General features: G+C 64.8%; 1 protein-coding gene and 1 long non-coding RNA gene across 3 annotated transcripts in view; one reads left to right on the top strand and one right to left on the bottom strand.

Moving 5' to 3' along the window:
- SKI (SKI proto-oncogene) overlaps positions 1-15,987 on the top strand; it is a 70,114-nt gene extending 54,127 nt beyond the window's left edge. Inside the window, exons 2-7 of one of the 2 annotated variants that reach the window (XM_047083390.1) lie at positions 9,418-9,540; positions 9,664-9,779; positions 10,347-10,609; positions 10,719-11,020; positions 11,780-12,010; positions 12,825-15,987. In XM_047083390.1, coding sequence (XP_046939346.1) covers positions 9,418-9,540; positions 9,664-9,779; positions 10,347-10,609; positions 10,719-11,020; positions 11,780-12,010; positions 12,825-13,013 — 1,224 coding nt within the window. In that variant the 3' untranslated portion in view covers positions 13,014-15,987. Of the gene's footprint in view, positions 1-9,417; positions 9,541-9,660; positions 9,780-10,346; positions 10,610-10,718; positions 11,021-11,779; positions 12,011-12,824 lie in introns of both variants that reach the window. The other variant, XM_047083389.1, reaches the window with a different exon arrangement.
- On the bottom strand, positions 13,771-18,284 carry LOC124514946 (uncharacterized). The gene is made up of 2 exons (XR_006962697.1): positions 15,731-18,284; positions 13,771-14,401 (listed from the first exon to the last, which is right to left on the bottom strand). It is a non-coding gene; the product is annotated as an uncharacterized LOC124514946 (long non-coding RNA).
- Between the last annotated feature and the right edge of the window lie 900 nt (positions 18,285-19,184).

The following is a 19,184-nucleotide window of genomic DNA, read 5'->3' as shown; positions in this document are numbered from 1 at the left end:
CGGGCTTGAACCGTGCGGGTCCACTTACGTGCGGGTTTTTACTCAAGAACCACGTTGGAAAAATTTTTGGAGATGTGCGACAGTTTGGAAAACTTGTGGATGAGCCATGTAGCCTGGAGATATGGAAAAAATTAAAAAGTTAGGTATGTTGTGAATGCATAAGATGCATTTAGATGTTGGTCTGTTTTATCATTTTTGCAATAAAACTCAAATCTACAAAAAGTTAACATTTATCAAAACGTATGCACACGACATAGTCCCTACATGGTGCCATTCACAGCCTCTCCTTACACAGCCACGAGCGGAGTGATACTTAATACAAGACCAGTCATGTGTTAGTTGGCTTACTGTCTTGTAACTTTGCTTTCAGAGAATTAGCGTAGTTGTCCCCTCTCTCCTAGTTGGAGAGACTGCACACTGTCCTGTCATCACTGGTGAACGGTCTTAAAAGTGGAACAGCGTTTCCAATTCTATAGTAAGACTAGGACTGGGGGCGCCTGGGTGGCTCAGTTAAGTGTCCAACTCTTTTTTTTTTTTAAATGTTTATTTCATTTTATTTTTGGGAGAGAGCACGTGAGCGGGGGAGGGACAGAAAGAGAGGAGGACAGAGGATCCGAAGCCAGCTCCGTGCTGACTGCGGTCAGCCTGACGTGGGGCTCGAACTCACGAACCGTGGGATCGTGACCTGAGGCGAAGTTGGACACTCAACCGACTGAGCCACTCAGGTGCCCCAAGTGTTGGACTCTTGACTTCGGCTTGGATCGTGACCTCGTGGTTTGGGAGTTCGAGCTCCGCATCGGGCTCCGCGCTGATAGTGCCGAGCCCGCTTGGGATTCTCTGTCCCTCTGTCTGCCCCTCCCCTGCTCGCTTTGTCTTTCAAAGTCAGTAAGTACGCTTTAAAAAAAAAAAAAAAAGAATACAACTGTAACCCTAGATGCCGTACAAAGCGTCGTAACGATTCCTACGTTTGTGCCCTGGCTGGGGGCCAGAAAGCGGTCCCGTCTGCTTCGTAATCAGTGCGTGCATCGTTCTGCTTGTAAACACATACGAATTTATTTTCCACGCCACCTTGTCATCTTTGGTGTCAGTGCTAGTAACGCGTGTAACATCTGCAGTGTCTCCTGTCACAGAAGACAACATCGATGTAGGTCCCGAGGGACGGTTCGTCTTGTAAACAGTCCACGGGACTACGGTATCGGTATCGACGAATACAGACCCGCAAATGCTTTTCCTCCTCCTTTTGATTTGCTTAGTAGCGCTGTTTCCCGTAGTCTACCTTGTCATAAGACGCAGCGTGCGATACACAGAACATACGAGATACGTGTGGACCCGTGTTCGTGTGAACGGTGAGGCCTGGTCGTTCAGTCGTGGGGACTCACGGGTACACGCACATTTTCGACGGCGTGGACGGTCGGTCACTCGGACGGCCGTTGGGCCCATCTTCGCGGTTCTCTCGGGGCTTCGCTGAGGAGCGCGGCCCCCGGGTCACGTCTGTGGGCGCCCGCCTCCCTCGGCGGCCGTGCCCGCCACGCTCCAGGCCCCCCTCCCTCCCTCGGTGGCAGCACGTGCGGTTTTCATTTGCGTTTCCCTGACGGCCGTGGTGCCGACCCTCTTCGCGTGCTCGTTGTGGGTCTCGTTTGGCGGGAGGTCTGGTCCCGTCCTTTGCCCCTTTCGTAGTGGGGTACTTGGCTGAGTTTTGGTTCTTCGTGAATTCCGATCCCGGTCCCTTATCAGGTACCTGATTTGCACGTCTTTTCCTCCCTTTCTGTGGTGGTATTTCCACGTTCTTGGTGGCATCCTTTGAAGCCCAGAGAGGTCTTGACCTTGATGAATTTCCGCTTTCCTATTTTATCTTGTCCTCGGGCTCCGGTGTCACCTGAGCGGGTGGGCTGTCGGGGAGGCTGGGGCTGTGGCTGCGTCCCCAGCTCTGCCAGAAACCCTGGCGGGCGTCTGCGGCCCCCCCCCCCCTTGTAGACCTTGAAGTCCCGGAGTTTTCTCCGAGCTGGTGCAAGGAGGCCGTTCTTTGTAGAGAAGCCGCACAGAAGCAGTCTTGGGCACGAGAACCTGAAGGGGCCTCCCCACAGGGGTGCTGGGCCAGCGGCGTGGGCCGTCTCCACTCGGAGAGCGCAGCACACGTGTGAGAAGCAGACACGAGGCTGGGGTCGCGCCCTTTCCAGGGAGACACTTCGCAGCCACATAGGAGATCACATAAGCCAATCACGGTGGCGGCGCTACAGAAAGGTTCTGAAAGAAGCCGGCCCGGGAGCGGGATCTCGCGCCGCGCTCGGCCTCTTTTGCCCGTGACTGGTGGCCTCGGGAGCGTCCACGCAGGACGTGGCTCTCCTGGTGGCCATTCTTTCCATTTCTAGAACGTGAGCGTGTGGGTGATGCCACCACTGGGTAGCGCGGCCTCCGGGGGTGCGCCCCTGCGGCCTGTCATCCCGGCCTCCCGGACGAGATCGGCCGTGCGCACGGGCGGCCGGTGACCTCGCCCCCGGGCCTCAGCCTCCGTGGGACACGTTGGCGCTGTTGGCACCTCCCAGAGACCCTTCCGCTGGAAGCAGAACAGCCCTGGGTGTCCGAGGAGACTCCGCCCGCCTCCTGGCACGGCTGCCCCAGGCCTTCGGTGCGGGACAGTCCGGACCGACTCGACCGCTCCAGCGACCGTGGCTTGAGGCCGCGTGTGGGCAGCTGCTCGCGGGTCAGACCCGAGGCTGCGTCGTGGGCCCTTGGAAGGCCGGAGGGGACGCGGGCAGGAGTGTCCTGCACTACAGCACGGACACCCGGCTCTGTGAACTTCCCGTGGGGGTCCCGTTGCCCGGAGGGAGTTGGGACGAGGCCCTCAGGTTAGTCTCTTGGCACGGGTGCCCACTCTGCCGTCCGGTTGTGCAGAACGGAAGCTGGCTCCGTCGAGAGGCTGACGGCCTGCCCGACGCCCGGCTGCTTTCCTGACGGTATCTCGGCCGCACACACACACTGTGCCGCTCGCGGGGCCTCGGCAGCAAACCCTGGCTTCGTGCAGACACGGGGCCCTGCGGGGGGTGGACGCCGGGGTTGGTGCTGTCCTTTTAACAAGTTGACGGTCGCCGTGCAGGACGACGCTTTGCTCTGCCTAGTGGCTCTGGTGGCGGCTCCGGTGGGGACTCCAGGTGCTCCTCCACACCCTCCTTGGGTCAGGCATCGCCCTCGCTCCCGGGCCGAGACGTGGCGTGTCTGACGTGGCCGTCCGTGGTGGTGGCCTGGGCGGAAGTGACGTCTGTTGGCCTTGCAGCCGCTTTGCCGGGTGCTGGTCTGGTGTTCTCCACGCTCTATCATTTGAGTCTCAACTGTGCCTCTTTGCCAGTGAGGCCTGTTCGAGGTCTGTGCAGTCGGCCTCAGGGTCAGGCTGCCTGAGGCCCAGGCCGGGGGGTCTCAGCGGTGGATTTGTGCCGGTTCTGCTCCTCTAGGCCTCTAGGCCTGTCTTTGTTTGCTGGTAAATAAACGGGAAGTAGTCACCCCGTGTGGCCGCCGGTGTTTGCCGAGGCCTCCAGGCCGCCTTTTCCACCGTCTGGCTGCAGCCTCCTTGGTGTCTAGGCGTTGTCTGGGGACCCTCTGCCATCTCCCTGTGGAGCCTGCTGGCGCCGTGGGCCTTAGTGTGAGGGTCCTGCTCAGGGGCAGCAGCGAAGCAGCCCTCCCTCCCTGGGGGCATGTGGAGTCGGGAAGCTCCGTGTCTGAGGCCCCTGCTCCACGGCCCCCCCCTCCCCCGCCCCAGGTTCGCATGCTGCTTCTCGTGCAAAACCCACTGCTGACAACGTGACTGTGGCCTTCAGGCCTCCCGGGGGCGACGCAGGGTCCCCTGGAGCCCCAGGCCCCTCAGCCCTCATTTTCTGTGCGGTGACGGACAGAGGGGCCTCCTCTAGCACCGTCACCTCCTCCTTGTGTGGCCTGCCAGCAGGTAGCTGCCCCAGACCTTAGAGTAATTGCTTGTTCTTTGAAGACGGAAGATCGCCCAGAGTGGTGGAGGCCAGCCCCTCTGCCCGTTGCCACGGCCTTCAGCGGCACCCTCTGCCTCAGGCACCGCGGGAACTTCATCCGTGAGCCCGACGACCATGACCCTCCCTGGTGTGGCCAAACCAGGCCGAGAGAGGTGCCGGCTGCTCGGCGCTGGGACGGCAGGGCCCCTCGGGGGCCGCTGGGTGGGCGCACACCTCCGTCTGCCAGTTTCGTTTTGATCGGGGTGTGTGAGCCCTCTCTGCAGAGGTTGGCTCAGAGCCCCGTGTCCGAAGGCTCAAAGCAGGGACTGTCCGCACCGATTGGCGGTGAGAGCGACAGGGCTAGGACCTGTTGTTCGGCTTCTAATTAACAATTAGGCGTAACAGGCAGGGTGGACGAGCACAGTGTCGGGAGCACCAGGCTGAAGCCCTGCAGCGGGGCACCGCCCACAGTGACCGTCCCTGCCTTGGGAGCACCCTGGCGGTCGAGGCGGCGGGGTCTGCCCGTACTCTCCTGCGTGGCGACTCTCCGTGGGGCTGGGCTCCGCTGGAGCACAGGTGCGGAGGCCGTGGGGGATTGGCCACTGAAAGGCTGCAGGACGTGTAGACCACGGGCAGCCCTTCTTTACAGCTGCTCCTGCCAAGGTGCCGATGGCACGTGGCCTGGCCGTGGTTCCGGCAGGCGGTGGAACACCATGCGTCCAGGAGGACGCGCACGGTCTGAGGCTCCGTGTCGTTATGGGGTCTGGTGAGTCCTCCCACCGCCATGACGCCAGGAAGGGGCTCACCTCCTGGGCCCTGGGGAGCCTCGCCTGGGTCTGGACATCGGTCCTTGGTCCCGTTGGGCCCTGTGGGGTCCGGCCCACAGTGAGCTGGGGTCTTGGGAGGTTGGGGATTCTGCCCCTCGTCCCACCTGTGACTTCGACATTCTCTTTCCTGATCCCTGGGGAAGTGACCAGAATTCTGCACCCGAGGCAGCAAAGGGTGTCAATGTCAGACCAGATGTGTCAGTGGAGCGCTGGCCGTCACTTCCTACGCACACGCCACCGGAGAGGGCTTTTTGGCCACTGTGGCTCCTGTGGCTCAGCTCTGCAGCCTTACCGGGTCAGGCTGTGCCTGCCCCTTGCCTGGTGCTGCTGGGTGAAGCCGATCACTGCCGCCGAGCCCTCGTGGGTCCCTGGCTCTGTCCCAGCCACCGGGGCCTGGCCCTGCTGCTGTGCGTTCGGGAACCCGAGAGTCATTTCCTCTGTCGGGACGCCTTCGGTGGGGATCCGGAGCTCTGGGCCCACGGACATCTCCGCACAGTGGCCGGCTACGGTGACGATGCTCCCAGCCAGCACCTGGCACTGTTGGGCTAGAGGGGACCTGGGTGGCAGTTGATGTCAGCTCCCCGTGTGGCACCCAGGGTGGCATGTGTTCCTGGCCTTGGGGTACACGGCCAGCCAAAACACAAACCAGACAGTCCCCGGCTGTGCGGGGGGGGGGGGGGGGGCGCAGTGCCACGCACCCTGTCCAGCTGAATGTGTCATCCAGTGCTCTCGTGAGCTCTGAGTGCACACCTCCACGGTGGGGAGGCCTGGCGCTGTGATGCGTGCCAAGGGTGCCTAGACACGGCACGGAGAGAGGGGGTGGGGGCTGGGGAGGCATCTCAGACAAGGGGGGGAGGGAGCCTTAGACCCTGGCCCCACTGGCCTGAGCGGTCCCTCAGCTGTGGGAGCCGGTGCGGAGGGCAGGTGCTGCAGCCGCCACTTACCCCTGAACACACGCTTGCTCCTGGACATCCGTGCCCCTGGCGGGGCCGGTACCCAGCGGGCACTGTGCTTCTGGTTCTGGGAACATGGGCAGCTCCAGGTAGGACAGGCGGTCCCGATAGTCACATTCAGATCCTCAGTCCAAGGTCCACACACCCCTCAAGTGCCTCTGAGTAAAATTTGGGCTCTGTGGACCTGGGTGGGGACGGTGACTTTATTCCCACTGACTTAGATTGACGTCTCCTGCCGGACAGCCCCCCGGGCCGACTCTTGTCCCCCCCCCCCCGCGTGAGCTGTGTATCGGAGGCCGCGGCCTTGTCATCGCTGTTCTGTGTTCAGACGGTCCTGTGGCATCTGTGCACGGGAGGTGCTCGTGCTGGTCCCGGTGCCGGTGCTGGTTTTGGAGCTGGAGCTGGAGGCGCTGTGCACGCCCGCAGACCAGCCCGGCCTCGCTGGGGTGGGTGCCGATCTCGCTGCTGGGCCCTCCGGGTGTCCCTCTGGCTCTGCCTGGCACTTGGGTGGGAGCTGTGTCTTTACTGGTGCGTCACCCCAGAACGGGGTGCCTGCGTGACGCTTAGCGGCTGTTGTGGCAGCCGGAGCTCCGCGCCGAAGTCAGACCGCGCTCTCGGGCCTTGGGCCGGCGCCATCGGCCGGCCTCTGGATCGTCTCCTCCCCTCCTCGTCCCCCACATACTTTTTTTTTTTTTTAAGGACGTGCAGGGCGGCACACGAAAAGCGGTACGTGGGGGTGGCAAGGCCGGCAGCCTTGGGAGGCAAAGTGGTCGTGAGCTCGCTCCCCCGAACGCGTGGGGCACAGCCAGTGGCGTCTCTCCCAGGGCTCTTGCCACTAGGGGTTCCCCAGATGCCAGGTCAGAGCTCCGCGCCCAGGCCTGCTCCAGTGCTGCTGGAACACGGGGGTTCTCAGCAGAGCGTAGGGGAGCCAGTGGCGTGGAGCCCAAAGACCTTCTCCCGCCCTGCCCTGCCTCTGGGCCGTGGCCCAGGCTGTCCCTCTGTGCATTTGGGGCCCGGGCGCTGAAGCGTGGCCTTTGCGAGCGTGAGGCCCCGAGGCCGATGCCGGAAGCCGCCGTGGCTTCCGGCCGCCACTGGCCCTCTCGTCCACCCTGCTCTTCCCTGCGCTGGTCTTGGGTGGTGGCCGAGAGCCCGGCAGCCGTCCTGACCCCGCTCCGTGTGTGTCTGATGGAGCCTCTGTCTCGACTGACACCCTGGCCCCCGTTGACGTGAAGGTCAGGTAGCAGGGTCACACCTAAATCGTACCCCGAGTCTTGCAAACCTGCAGAGGCCCTTGGGCGTGAAGCGTGCGAAACCCCCGTGTGGGTGTCCTTTCCTCCTCTGTGAGGAACGCGCACAGCCGCCGAACAGTCCTGGGCGTGTGCCTGTGCCGTCCACGGCCAGCTCTCCGACGGAGCGGCTGCCCCGTGGCGGGATGGCCCTCGGCGCGCTGTCCCGGAGACCGCACGTGTCCTGTGCCGGGATGTGGCACAGGACACGTGCCCTCGCCCTTGTGGGGGGCCACCAGTGGGTTCCGGGGGCAGGCCCCCCCACCGCCCTGGCCGTGTCCTAGGCCCGGAAGCCTGTTCCCTCCTTGAGGTCTGTGGGCCCCCGGGATCTGGCGTGGAGGCCTTGAGAAGGGTCAGAAACCACAAGCGAATGTCCTACCTGCTTGCTGATCTCTGGCGGAGTAGGAATCACTGGGCGGTTTTGTCCCTGATCATCTGCCATCCCTGGGGCCCAAGTGTGCCCTGCTGGGGACAGTGGCCTTCCAGGCCCGAAGACGTATGTCCTGGCCCAGCTGTCTTCCTGCTTCTCTCTCTCGTCGATAGAAGGGGCTCACGGGGGTTTTTCTTGCTATAGGAATCTCAGAGGAGTCATTCCAGCTCCGTGAAGACACCTCCCTCTCCTGGGGTTGACGGAGCTCGGGGTGGGTGGGGGCGAGGGAAGCTCTGGCCCTTTCTCCAGAACTGATGGGCTGGTTTTGAGCGCTGGGTGCGCTGGCCGGCCGCGTCCCTGCCCGGGAACCTGCCCCGCTCTCCCCCGCCGCGTGGAGTGGGCTCTGGCCAATGGGCGCCGGGCGCCACCCGCCAGCCCCATGCGTGTGGGGGTGGCCCCGTAGCTGGAGCCGTGTGACGCCCCCGGAGTCTCCCCGAGGGTTCTCAGAACCTGCAGGAGCCGGCGCCAGGCCTGCGGCTTTTCTCTCGGTGGGAACTCGGCCTGTCTTCTCCCCTCCCGGCCTCCTATCTGCTCTGACAGGAAGCCCCACCCCTGCTGGCGTGACTGACCCCCGCTCCCCTGTCACAGGCGGCCGGAGGCGGCCGGGCCGCGCAGGCAGACGTCACCGGACTCTTGCCCCTAAAAAGCGCCACCAAGCCGTCTTTCTTTCCTGACTGTTTCGCATCTGAGCAGACCGTCCACAGCCGTCTGTGGGTTTGCCCTGAAGCGCGTCCCCCTCGGCTGCAGGGCCACAGGCCTTGGGGCATCTGCTTCTGCGTGAGGACAGAGGCCGGTGTGTCCCTGCACGGAGTCCCCCCCGCGCCTGTCTGTCCACCGCGAGGGGCTGGGTGCCCCGCGAACCCGCGTGCAGGCAGATGTGCTGGGCTTGGTCAGGCCCTTCCTCTGGGATCCTCGGTCCGCGGGCCTTGTGCCCGGGCTCCAGTCAGCCCTGGGTCTCTTGAATTTTGTGATGACAGCCCGGTGAGGGGGACGGGACACCTTGCCTGACCACTTGCCCTCCCCCTCCCCCATCTCCCTCCCGGGGCCAGTTCTGTGATACAGCATTTCCCCACCTGTTCCAGAGCAGGGAGGAGCCCCTCCCCCATTAATCCCCCCCACCCCCCTCTTGGCCAAGGCTTCCCCGCACCTGCTCCCCCTGAGGTCAGGCATCATCCTGGCGGCCTCAGGTGGGTGACGGTGTGTCCGCCTTGCGGTACGGACCCCAGGACCCCAGCACAGCCGCCCCGGGGGGAGGCACGGTCCATCTCCGCGGACTGTTTGGCAGGAAGAGACCCCATCTCCCTTAGGGATCCTGTGCCATCAGGTGGCTCTCCTTCTGACACCTGCTCGGGAGGCCACGCCCACCATCACGTCCGACAGACCCTTGGGTCCCTGGGAGTCTGGGGCAGCTTCTCCAGCCTCCAGCAGCAAGGTGTGAGGAAAGCAGGAGTGTGGCCTGTGTCCCAAAGCTGAGTTGTGCACTTGGTGGAAGGGGTTTGTCCCTTTTTTTTGAGGATGCTTGCTTTCGGGGTTGGGGGAGTTTGCCAGAGGGCGGCTGCCCCCTCCACCCCCCAGCCGATGGCAAGCGGTCGAAATTCTACTCGTCACCCACAACACTGGGGACCCAGGGACAGAGTCCCCACACTTGGCCCGTGAGTCTGCCCGCCACCTAGTATGGCCACCAGGAGGAGGTCAGCGTCTGTGGCTCCTGTTGGCTGTTGGGGCTGTGGCCAGGGGCTGTCCCCTCGAGTCCCCACCCTGAGCCCGGCCTGGGCCCCCTGCCCTGGGCCTCCTGTGGCCGTCGGGGGAGGTCACGGCACCGTAGCCCCACAGGTAGCGCCACAGCGCCCGTTCTCGTGGAAATGGCTTGTCCTGCTGGAGTCCGGGCCGCACATCACCGCACACGCCTGGTGCTCAGAGCGTCGATGCCCTCAGGGGCTCCGGTGACAACTTTTGTGTCATTCACAGGTCTCCTCTGAGCCCCCGGCCTCCATCCGAAAAACAGATGACGCCCCCTCCCAAGTCCCCACGTCTTCTGAGAAGGACAAACAGTCTGGCTGGCTGCGGACCCTGGCCAGCTCCTCCAGCAAGGTCGGGCGCGGGGCGGCGGGTACAGGACGTGGGGTGGTGGGTACGGGGATGTGGGCGGCAGGTGAGGGCACGGGCACGGGGCTCTGCGCTCCTGCCTCTGACCCCTGGCGCCTCTTCCAGCAGAGCCTTGGCTGCGTTCACCCTCGCCAGCGCCTTTCCGCTTTCCGACCCTGGTCCCCTGCGGTTTCTGCGAGTGACAAAGAGCTCTCCCCGCACCTTCCGGCCCTGATTCGAGACAGGTGAGTACCTGCCGTGCCGGCTGCTGGCGGTCAGTAATTATCGGTGGATGAGACCTTTCCTTGACGTGGCCGCCCGGAGTTGTCCTCAGACAGAGCGCGCGTGATTCGAGCGAGGCCGTCACCCTGCGCGTCTCAGGACCGGCACCCACCCCTCCCGGGCGCCCCTTAAACGCCTGAGTGCACGGTGGTGTGCGCTCAACACGGCCGGTGAAGGGGCCCGAGTCTGTGGGCCTGGCGCTCTTTGTCCCCGCCTGCGGCTTCGCTCTAACCCGCGTCCGCGTGGGGCCGCGTGGCGGTGGAACTAGCCCCGTTCCGGCAGGAGTCCCAGAAGGCGGGGGTCCTGTTGACTGGCGTCCGGGTGGGCACGGCCAGAACTTCTGCTTGGGGTGCGGCCAGCGGCCGTGCTCCAGCTGCCCCGGGGCTCTGGCTCGCGCCTCCTCCTTCACACCCTCCGGGGGCGGGGGGGGGGGGGGGGCGTCCCACCGGGAGCCTTCACGTGCTGGCCACCGTGGGGAGGGGGGTGGGGGGGCAGACGCCTGTGGCCCCAAGGTCCCCCCACCCCTGCAGCTTTTACTCCTACAAGAGCTTTGAGACGGGTGTGGCCCCCAACGTGGCCCTGGCACCGCCGGCCCAGCAGAAGGTCGTGAGCAGCCCGCCCTGTGCCACCGTGGTGTCCCGGGCCCCCGAGCCTCTGGCCACCTGCATCCAGCCACGGAAGCGGAAGCTGGCCGTGGACACCCCCGGAGCCCCGGAGACGCCGGCGCCCGTGGCCGCCCCAGAGGACGGCAAAGACTCGGAGGCCGAGGTGGAAGTGGACAGCAGGGAGGAATGTACGTGTGGGTCGGGGTCCCTGCCTGCCCCGGGGCGCCGCCGCGCTGCGCGGAGGTGCGGTGAGCGCTCTGCTAACGTCCGCTTCCCCTCCCGTCCCTGTGTCCGCAGTCACCTCCTCCCTGTCCTCCCTCTCCTCCCCGTCCCTTACCTCATCCAGCTCCGCCAAGGACCTGAGCTCCCCGGGCATGCACGCCCCGCCCGCCGCGCCCGCCGCCCCCGAGGCCGCCGCCCCCGCGGACACCGCGAGCGGCGGGCTGGAGGCAGAGCTCGAGCACCTGCGGCAGGCCCTGGAGGGCGGCCTGGACACCAAGGAAGCCAAAGAGAAGTTCCTGCACGAGGTGGTGAAGATGCGCGTGAAGCAGGAGGAGAAGCTGAGCGCCGCCCTGCAGGCCAAGCGCAGCCTCCACCAGGTGAGGCCGCCGTGCGCCCCGCCGTCCCCTCGCAGAGCCGGCCTGTCGCTCGGGGCGCCGGGGAGGAGTGGGGGCTTGGCCTGCCGCCCGAGGCTCGTTCCCTAAAGCCCCGTGTCGTCAGAGAGGGAACGAGTGTGCAGGCGGGACCGGCTGGCTCCAGGCACGCTGGATTCTAGATGATTTCACTCAAGTGACTGCTTCCTGTCCGAGAAGGCGCTTGGGGCCTAGGGTGTCTGGGTCCCGCCTCCGTAGGGGCGGGCGGGGCCTCCGCCCCGACTCTGCGGCCTTGCCCGGCGCACTCGGGATCGCGAGTTCACACCTCTGCGGTGGCGGTGGCGTCTGGCAGCTTCACACGTGGGCTCTAGCACAGCACGGGCCTGCCGGTCCCCGGGGCGCCGGGTCCCAGACGTCTCTCCTGAGCGTGTGTCAGGCGCTCGCTCAGAACGCCCCTTCCCTGGTCTTGTTGGAGGCGTGATTTCCCACACGCGTGCTCGCTGGCGCCTGTGGCGCGGGGGGCGGCCGTCTCTGGTGGCTGGAGAGGGACGGGCAGAGGCGGAGGCGCTGAGGAGGGAGGCGGGGAGCCTGAGCGGGCGCCCGGCCTGGAGGACGCCCGGCGGCTGGAGCGCGCTGGGCCGAGGGGCTCTGCCGGGAGGGGTTGGGGCATCCGGGAAGGCAGGTGGCACTTGACGCCCGAGGGGGAGGCTGTGGAGAGGGGCCAGGGCGGTGACCCCAGCCCGGGTGTGTGCGCCACCCTCCCAGGAGCTGGAGTTTCTGCGCGTGGCCAAGAAGGAGAAGCTTCGGGAAGCCACGGAGGCCAAGCGCAACCTGCGAAAGGAGATCGAGCGCCTCCGGGCGGAGAACGAGAAGAAGATGCGCGAGGCCAACGAGTCCCGGCTGCGCCTGAAGCGGGAGCTGGAGCAGGCGCGGCAGGTGCGGGTGTGCGACAAGGGCTGCGAGGCCGGCCGCCTGCGTGCCAAGTACTCGGCCCAGGTACAGGCGGGGGCTGTGGCAGGGGCTCGGAGGCATCACCTGGTGCCTGGGTGACAGATGGGGAGACGGGCTTGCGGGGCCCGGGGCCGGACCGTCGGCGAGGCCGCGGGGCCCCACCTCCAGACTCGGCCGCGGGGCAGGCGCTGTGCTGGCATCTTGGGGTCCTTTCTCACCTCGAGGGGTCCACCACAAGCTTAGGGGACCACGGGGGGACCGGCAGGCCGACTGGGGCGCTGCACGCTCTCCTGGGCTTTGGAGTCGGTCCCCCGCAGGGAGGTGTCCTCTGGCTGCACACGTGGGCGCTCTGTGCCCTCTTCCCTCCCGACCACGCCCCTCTTTGGTGGTTTCCCTTGAGAAGCCGGCTCTGAGCCGGCCCCCCGGCGGTGCAGAGGAGCCCCGGGCAGCCCCAGCCTCACCCCACACAGCTTTAAACGCCTCAGCACGTCCGGATGGGCCGTCCTGCCCGGCCAGGGATCGGGTGCGGGGCGGTGGGCATGGCAGCCCCTCCTCCCCTTGCCTCACCGGTGCTGGGAGGGTCTGGTCTGGGCTTTGGAGGGAAACTGGCCTCAGGATGTCCAGGGCGCCCCGAGGCAGCTGCTGGGGGGGGGGGGCGGGGAGGGGGCCGGTAGTTCCCACCCGCCAGCGGCTCGGCACACCCGTCTGGACTCGGGTCACGGTGCCCCCGGAGAGGCCCTCCCGGGCCCCGGCTGCCGCCTCCCTCGCTCAGCGGCACGCGTCCCACGCAGGGGAAGGAGGGCGGCTGGCGCGGCCGGTGGGGGGCGGGTGCTGACCCCCGGCGTCCCGTCCCTTCCAGATCGAGGACCTGCAGGTGAAGCTCCAGCACGCGGAGGCGGACCGCGAGCAGCTGCGGGCCGACCTGCTTCGGGAGCGCGAGGCCCGGGAGCACCTGGAGAAGGTGGTGAAGGAGCTGCAGGAGCAGCTGTGGCCGCGGCCCCGGCCCGAGGCCGCCGGCAGCGAGAGCGCGGCCGAGCTGGAGCCCTAGCGGAGCCCGCGGTCGGCCGGGTGCGGACGCCGCGGGGGCGGGCGGCCCCCCCCCCCCCGGCCCCCCGCCCCGCCAGCCGGGGGTCTCTGCGCCTGCGCGCCGGCGGCCCGCCCCCGCGTCCACATAGCACAACGTCTTACTGTGCCTATAACCAAGCGAGCGTTTGGAACCACATACTTTTGGAATCCACTGCAAAATTTTCTACTGGCCAAGTTCGAGTGTGCAAGCCGGGTTCCCAGCGGAGCCGGGGGCCGAGGCTCCGTGCCCGCCGCGGTCCTTCTGCTTGCCGGGACGTCCTACCATTTACATTTTTGTTATAAGCTATTTAAAACCAACGAGAAGACTTGATACTCAGAAAAATCAACAGGTTTTTTAATGACTAACTTTTCAAAGCCCCACCAACACGTGACGCCATCTGAGGACCTGCTAAGGGAGCCGGGGCGCCGCCCCGCAAAGCCATCTCAGCTCGTCCGCGCCCGCGCGAGGACAGGGAGGGTTTTCTCCAGAGTCTATTTTTTCAGCGACAAGGACCCAGGCCGCCCGTGCCGGCCGCCGGCGCCCCGAGCCGGAACACTGCCGCCTTCCGCCTGCCCGGGCGCCGCTCACCTCCGCCACCCTCCCCCGGCCGCCCCTGTCGCGTCGGGACTGAGGCCGCAGCGTCGGAACAAAAACAGCATTACTTCACTTTTTTTTTTTCTTTTTGTTTGTTCATTTAAACGTATATTTAGAACTGCACTTTGTCAAAACTCTTCCCTTCTCTTTTTATTCCCCAGTTAACGGAGGTTTTTACTTTTCAAATATTGCAGACCCATTTATAGAGCAGTCCACATCCTAAGTGCTCGAGTGTTTAGAAACCCCCTCTGGTGCTCGGTTGAACAAGGGAATCACAAAACGGAAATGCAAAAGCTGAACTTCGGGGGGTAGTTCTGTGCCTTCCAGCATCTTGTACAGCAAATCCTGACTCGTCTTTTTACCCCCGAGACACCTGTCTTCAGTCGCGATCGAATCTGCCACTATCAGAATAAGTTACTTGCATTTATTCCAGATAATCTCGTTTACTCTCAACTGTTCATGCAAATTGTATAAGGTTTTTTACGCCCAAGCTTGAAAAATGATTTCCCAGTAGACAAGAGGCGGCTACCCATCCTGAAATTACGGTATTTATTTACGTGAGAAAGATCTTAGCCAGGATTCTTCGCTCGACCCCGTTCCAACGCCGAGGCAGCTGCCAGCGCGCACGGAGGTGGGGACCGCTGGCTGGCGCAGGTGCAGACGCCGCCCGCCGCCGGGACCAGCAGAGGCTTGGTGACCGTGTCATCTGCAGGGTTCTTGCCCGTGGTTTACCGGGGGGGAGGGGGGAGGGGCGCAGGTGCTGCTGGACCCCCCTCCTAAAGTGCAATGCAAAAGGGACATCATATATATGCAGCGTTTGTTTGGATTTTTTTTTTTTTTTGCTTTTGTTTTTCTTTTGCAGTTATGAAATCTGTATGCATGGAATGTTAAACCTCTGCCATATGTATACCCATCGATGGGCATTATTACCGGGCCCTGTGAGGGGCCGGCTGTGCTACACAACACGCAGAATGCTGTGTTCAGCCTCGTGTTTCCGGAGTTGTGTTTTTTCAGTCATTTCTTCAAGGGAAACGAAATGATTTAGCTGGAGCAGACCTTTAAGTGTGCTTCTGTGTGACTGTGCTCTGTTGCCGAGTCTGAAAGTCGTGAGAGATCAAAGGGCCCGTGGGCCTGTCGCCCGGGGCCGTCCGTTTGCTTTTCGGTTTTTTAGGCCCCAGCGGGCGATGAGCTTCTCTAAGTTCTGTGCAGGCACCTTCCCCGCCCTCCCCGCCCCCACCCTTGCCCTCGCAGTGCCCACCTCCGGTCACCGTCTAGGCCGTTGGGTCCACGACCCCACTTGCCAGCTTTGCCCCAGGACGTTGGGAAAAGCTGGCCAGGCCACGGCAGCTCGCACCCCGCCCCCCCCAGGCCCGCCCCTCTGTCCCTGTCTGAGGCTCCTGCGGCCTCGCCAGAGCTGGTGCGGCGGGGACCGGCTGTCACGGGCTCCCTGGTCACCAGCAGCTTGAGCCTTCCCGGGCGGCTCCCGGGGGCAGCTGGGGGGCATAGGCTTGTTCCGGCCGCTTCCATCCTCGGGGGTGGGGGGTGGGGGGGGCCGGGCCGAGGGTTCGCGCAGCCGCAGAAGGGAGAAGGGGGGTCTTGTAGGCTGTTGGCTCTCCCTGTGTGTAATACCCATTACCCGAGTGACTGTGCACCCGTTTAATTACTCATTATTTCTATGCTGAAAGAGGATTTTTAACGAAGGGAAAAACAGCAATAACATTCATATCTTTGGAGCAGCTAACTCACACACATAATATCCTGCTTTTCGTACAGAACGAGCCCCGTGTAAAAACAGTCCCTGTGTAAATACCTGTCCTCTACACTGTCGTATCTCCCGCGTATACGGTGGTTCCTTTTTCAGAAACTCTTTTCTTACCTGGTAGTTGTCCTGTTTTCTGGGTTGTTTTTAACTGAGGAAGAACAGAGCTCACCTGCCGGAGGGGACGGACCCTCTGCCAGTCCCCGCAGCACCCTGCGGGCTCCGTCCTGCCCGCCCCTGCCCGCCACCGCGTCCACCAGGCTCGAGAGGCCGTCGTGTTCTTGCTTTAAGTCAGGAGTCACAAGCGACATTTTTTTTCAATTAAGGAAAAAAACCACAGCTCTACCTTTGTACCTGCCGGGAGCGTCTGCATCGCCGTCCGCGTTTTCTCCTCTGCTGCTGCTAATGACAACATGGTGACTTACTCTACTATCGAAAACTATTTTTATGTAATTAATGTATGCTTTCTTGTTTATAAATGCCTGATTTAAAAAGAAAAAAGAAAAAGCTTGGCATATTTATCTACTTCGCTGTGTACCCGTTAGTCCTTTGGCGCCCCTCCCCCAGACAGAAGACGTTGTACAATAAAGGACTTTGAGCGTATGCGGAGGACAGCCATGCTTGGGCCACCCCACCCGCCCCCGGCCACCACCGGGGCCTGAGCCCGGGGAGGGGAAGTGGGTGTCTGCCCGTCAGACCTCGGGGGGCCTTCGGTGTCCGCTGACCCCGAGTGGCGTGGGGCGCGGGTGGGCAGCGGGGGTGCGGTCTGACTCTCTAGGCCCCCTCCCCCCCCCAGCCGGCTCTCTGCACCGTGGACCTCAGCTGGAGGGGACCCAGCCTGGGGTCCCCTCAGCGTGGATGGCCGGCTCCCCACAGGTGGCCCCAGCCTGCTGTCCCGAGGGAGAAGCAGAGGGACTCCGCTGTGCTGGGCCCTGGGGCGCTGGGCTGCCACCTCAGCCCCTCCTAGGTCACGTGGAGGTCATTTTGCCTCGAGGGACGCCCGGGTCCCAGCCCCCCTGGTGCCTCCGCAGCCCCAACGGTCCCGGGAGTCCCCCGGGGAGGGGTGCAGGGCAGGCCGCAGTATGGGCGGCCCGGAAAAGCCCACTCTTCCTCGGCGCCAGGCTTCTGTCCAGCCTCGCCTCTGTCGGTCACTCGACGGGCTCCCCAACGCCAAGATCCCAGCCCCTCGTAGGGTGCCACCTAGGGTCTGCGAGAGAGGCTGGGCTGGGCGCAGGTCAGGAGGGAGGGCTGTGAGCTGGGCCCCGAGCCACAGCCCCCCACCGCCGCCCCCTCCTGCTGCGCATCAGGCCCCGGGGCCCTGCCTGGGGTCCTGGGCCCCGAGGTGTGGACGGCAGACCTGACCTCAGTGGGACTCTGCCGAGGGCCACACGGCACACCCTCTGGAGCCCACCCCTGTTCACCGCTGCCCCCTCCCTTGCCTGGGTGTCCCCCGGGCCTGGCTCCCCGCTCCTCTGGGGGGGCCTCCCGCTGAGCTGCGTGTCCCCGCCTGGGCAGGGCTGGGCACCCGTCCAGCTCTCTCCGTTAGGGGGGCTGCCCCTCACTGTCTTCTGGGGTCTCCTGAGTGGACAGTCGTCCGCTGCGGTCTGTTGGGCGTCCCCGGGGGCACTGCGAGCAGAGGGCTCCTGCAGCCAAGGCCCTACCGGTGCCCGGTGCCAAACACTCGTCCCTCCCTCCGCCTCACGACCAAGCCCACCAGGATGGGCGGCAGGACCTTGGGTGACCTTGCAGACTTGTCCAGACCTGCCATCGCCATGGGACATCGATCCCTACCACTGAGTCCCCTCCCTGGGGCCTGCCAGGTGGGCATCTTGACCTGGGCCCTGTGCCTGGCGAGGGCCTTTCCGCGTCCTTCCCCAGGGCATCTCCCCAGGCCACCGCCCAGGACCTGCAGGCTCTCGGCCTCCGACCCGCACCCGCCCTGTGAGGGTCCAAATGCTGCCGGAGGCCCTGAATGTGAAAAACGAGGGGAGGGAGGCAGGGGGTGAGAGGCGGTCCTGAAGGACTGGAGGCCCCTGGGGGGATGGGGAAGGAGGGCTTCCTGGGGGCGCAGGCCGTGCGCAGGCTTCGAGAGGCAGCTTGTGGCCCATGTGGTGCTTGGCCCGTTCGGGGCTTTGGAGCTGGGCCGGTGGTGGCCTCGGAACATGGGATGCTGGGGGTCACTTTCGGGTATAATTTGACTTTAAAGGGCCCTGTGCACCCCGATGCGGGGCGGACAGGATAGGGGCTGCCTAGTTGTCAACCCCCGTCCCAAAGCCGCTCTTAAGAGGTCACGGTGGGAGAAAGCCCCTCCCCAGTATTCCCAGCAGCCTCCTGCCTCCTTGCGCTGCCTCTGGGTCCCCTGGCTCCGGACCGTCCACACCGCCGGCATGCCGGCCAGGGGCTTCAGGGACCCACGAGGCTGTCCCAGAGCTTGGCCTCGTTTGTCCAGAGCCCTGGCCTAAGTTCTCGGGCCCCTCCCCAGTTGGTGCTGGTTTCCAAGCCCCTCGAGGCCCTGGGGATGCGGCGAGCCCAGGGCAGAGGAGGTGCTCCTGGGAACTGACTCAGGTCCCTAGTTTCTGGGCCTGCCCTGTGACCCCCCACCCCCAACTTTCACTTCTGCCTCTGTCACCAGCAGCCAGGGCCCCACCCGCGGCCCCTGTGCTCAGCCGTGCCTGCCTGTCTCTGTCTTGGGATCTCCGCCCCTCCTCCAGTCTGTTGGCCCCTGAGCCACAGTCTGGCCCCCGGGGCCCCACCCACCACCCTGTGGTCAGGGGGGCTGACCGCAGGCCAAGAACTCGCACCCTTATCTGGGGAGGCGGATGCCAGGCGCGCCCTCCGTGGAAAGAGGAAGCCGCCTGCCCATTTACAGTAACAGCTGGTACGGCCTCCTCCCCTGAGCCCCCTGGGGGGAGGACTGCGGGGTCAGGCCCTGGCGCTGAGTGTGGTGCCCAGCCTCCACCCCACCCACACCCCGGCTGTGGCCAACAGCCCCCCCCTCCCTGGCTCGCCCAGCCTGGAGCCCGACCCACCTCTGCTCCCCACGACACCCCCTTCCCTGTCTCTCTCTGCCTGTCCCGTCACAGGTCGCCCCTTCTTGCTGGCCAGGAAGAGACAGGCCGGCGGGCTCCTTGGGCAGCTCCGAGAGACAGATCGGGGTCGTTCATGAGATCCCCAAGGCCCCACACCCACACCCTGCCGGCCAGGGGCCTAGGCACACTCTGGGTGGCCACCGCCCGCAGGAAGGCAGGGATCCTAGAGGAAAAATGGGCAGCTGGCCCACCCTTTTGGAGGGTCCCGAAGGACAGTCTGTGACCTCGGGAAAGGGTGGGGCTGTGACCCGGCTGCGCTGGCCTCGGCAGGATGTGAAAGCAGGGCCTCGGAGAGGACCCTGACCCTCCCCACAGAGACCCACCGTGCTCTGCGCCCTCCCGTGTGCCCTGCCCACTGCCAGGCAACCCTGGGAGGGGTGGGGGCAGAACTTTGGGGGCCTGGATGCCTGCCCGCCCCCGCAACCCCTGCCACAGCGATGACGTGAGCTGTGCAGGCCTCACACCCGCGGCCATCTGTGCCCAGACCTGGGCCAGGGGCTGGGGGCCGCGAGTGCCGGGACTCTCAGCCCTGGAGCAGGTGGCCCCTCTGCGGGGGGTGGTAGGGACAGGCAGGTGGAGCCGGCCTGGCTTCTCTTTGGAGTGTCCTGTGCCCGGCAGGTGTCTGTCAGGGCCGGGGTCGGGCCTTCCTGCTCCATTGCCGGCCCTGGAGCCCTTACCGGCAGGAAGCCTGGCCCAAGCTCTTACCCAGCC

Source organism: Lynx rufus, unplaced genomic scaffold, assembly GCF_022079265.1.
Source record: "Lynx rufus isolate CCGP_SWC_20201006 ecotype Redwood Valley unplaced genomic scaffold, mLynRuf1.p SCAF_2, whole genome shotgun sequence".
In the NCBI taxonomy this organism is placed as follows: Eukaryota; Metazoa; Chordata; class Mammalia; order Carnivora; family Felidae; genus Lynx; species Lynx rufus.
The sequence above is the reverse complement of the archived record's forward strand: the minus strand, read 5'-3'. Positions and strand labels throughout refer to the sequence as shown.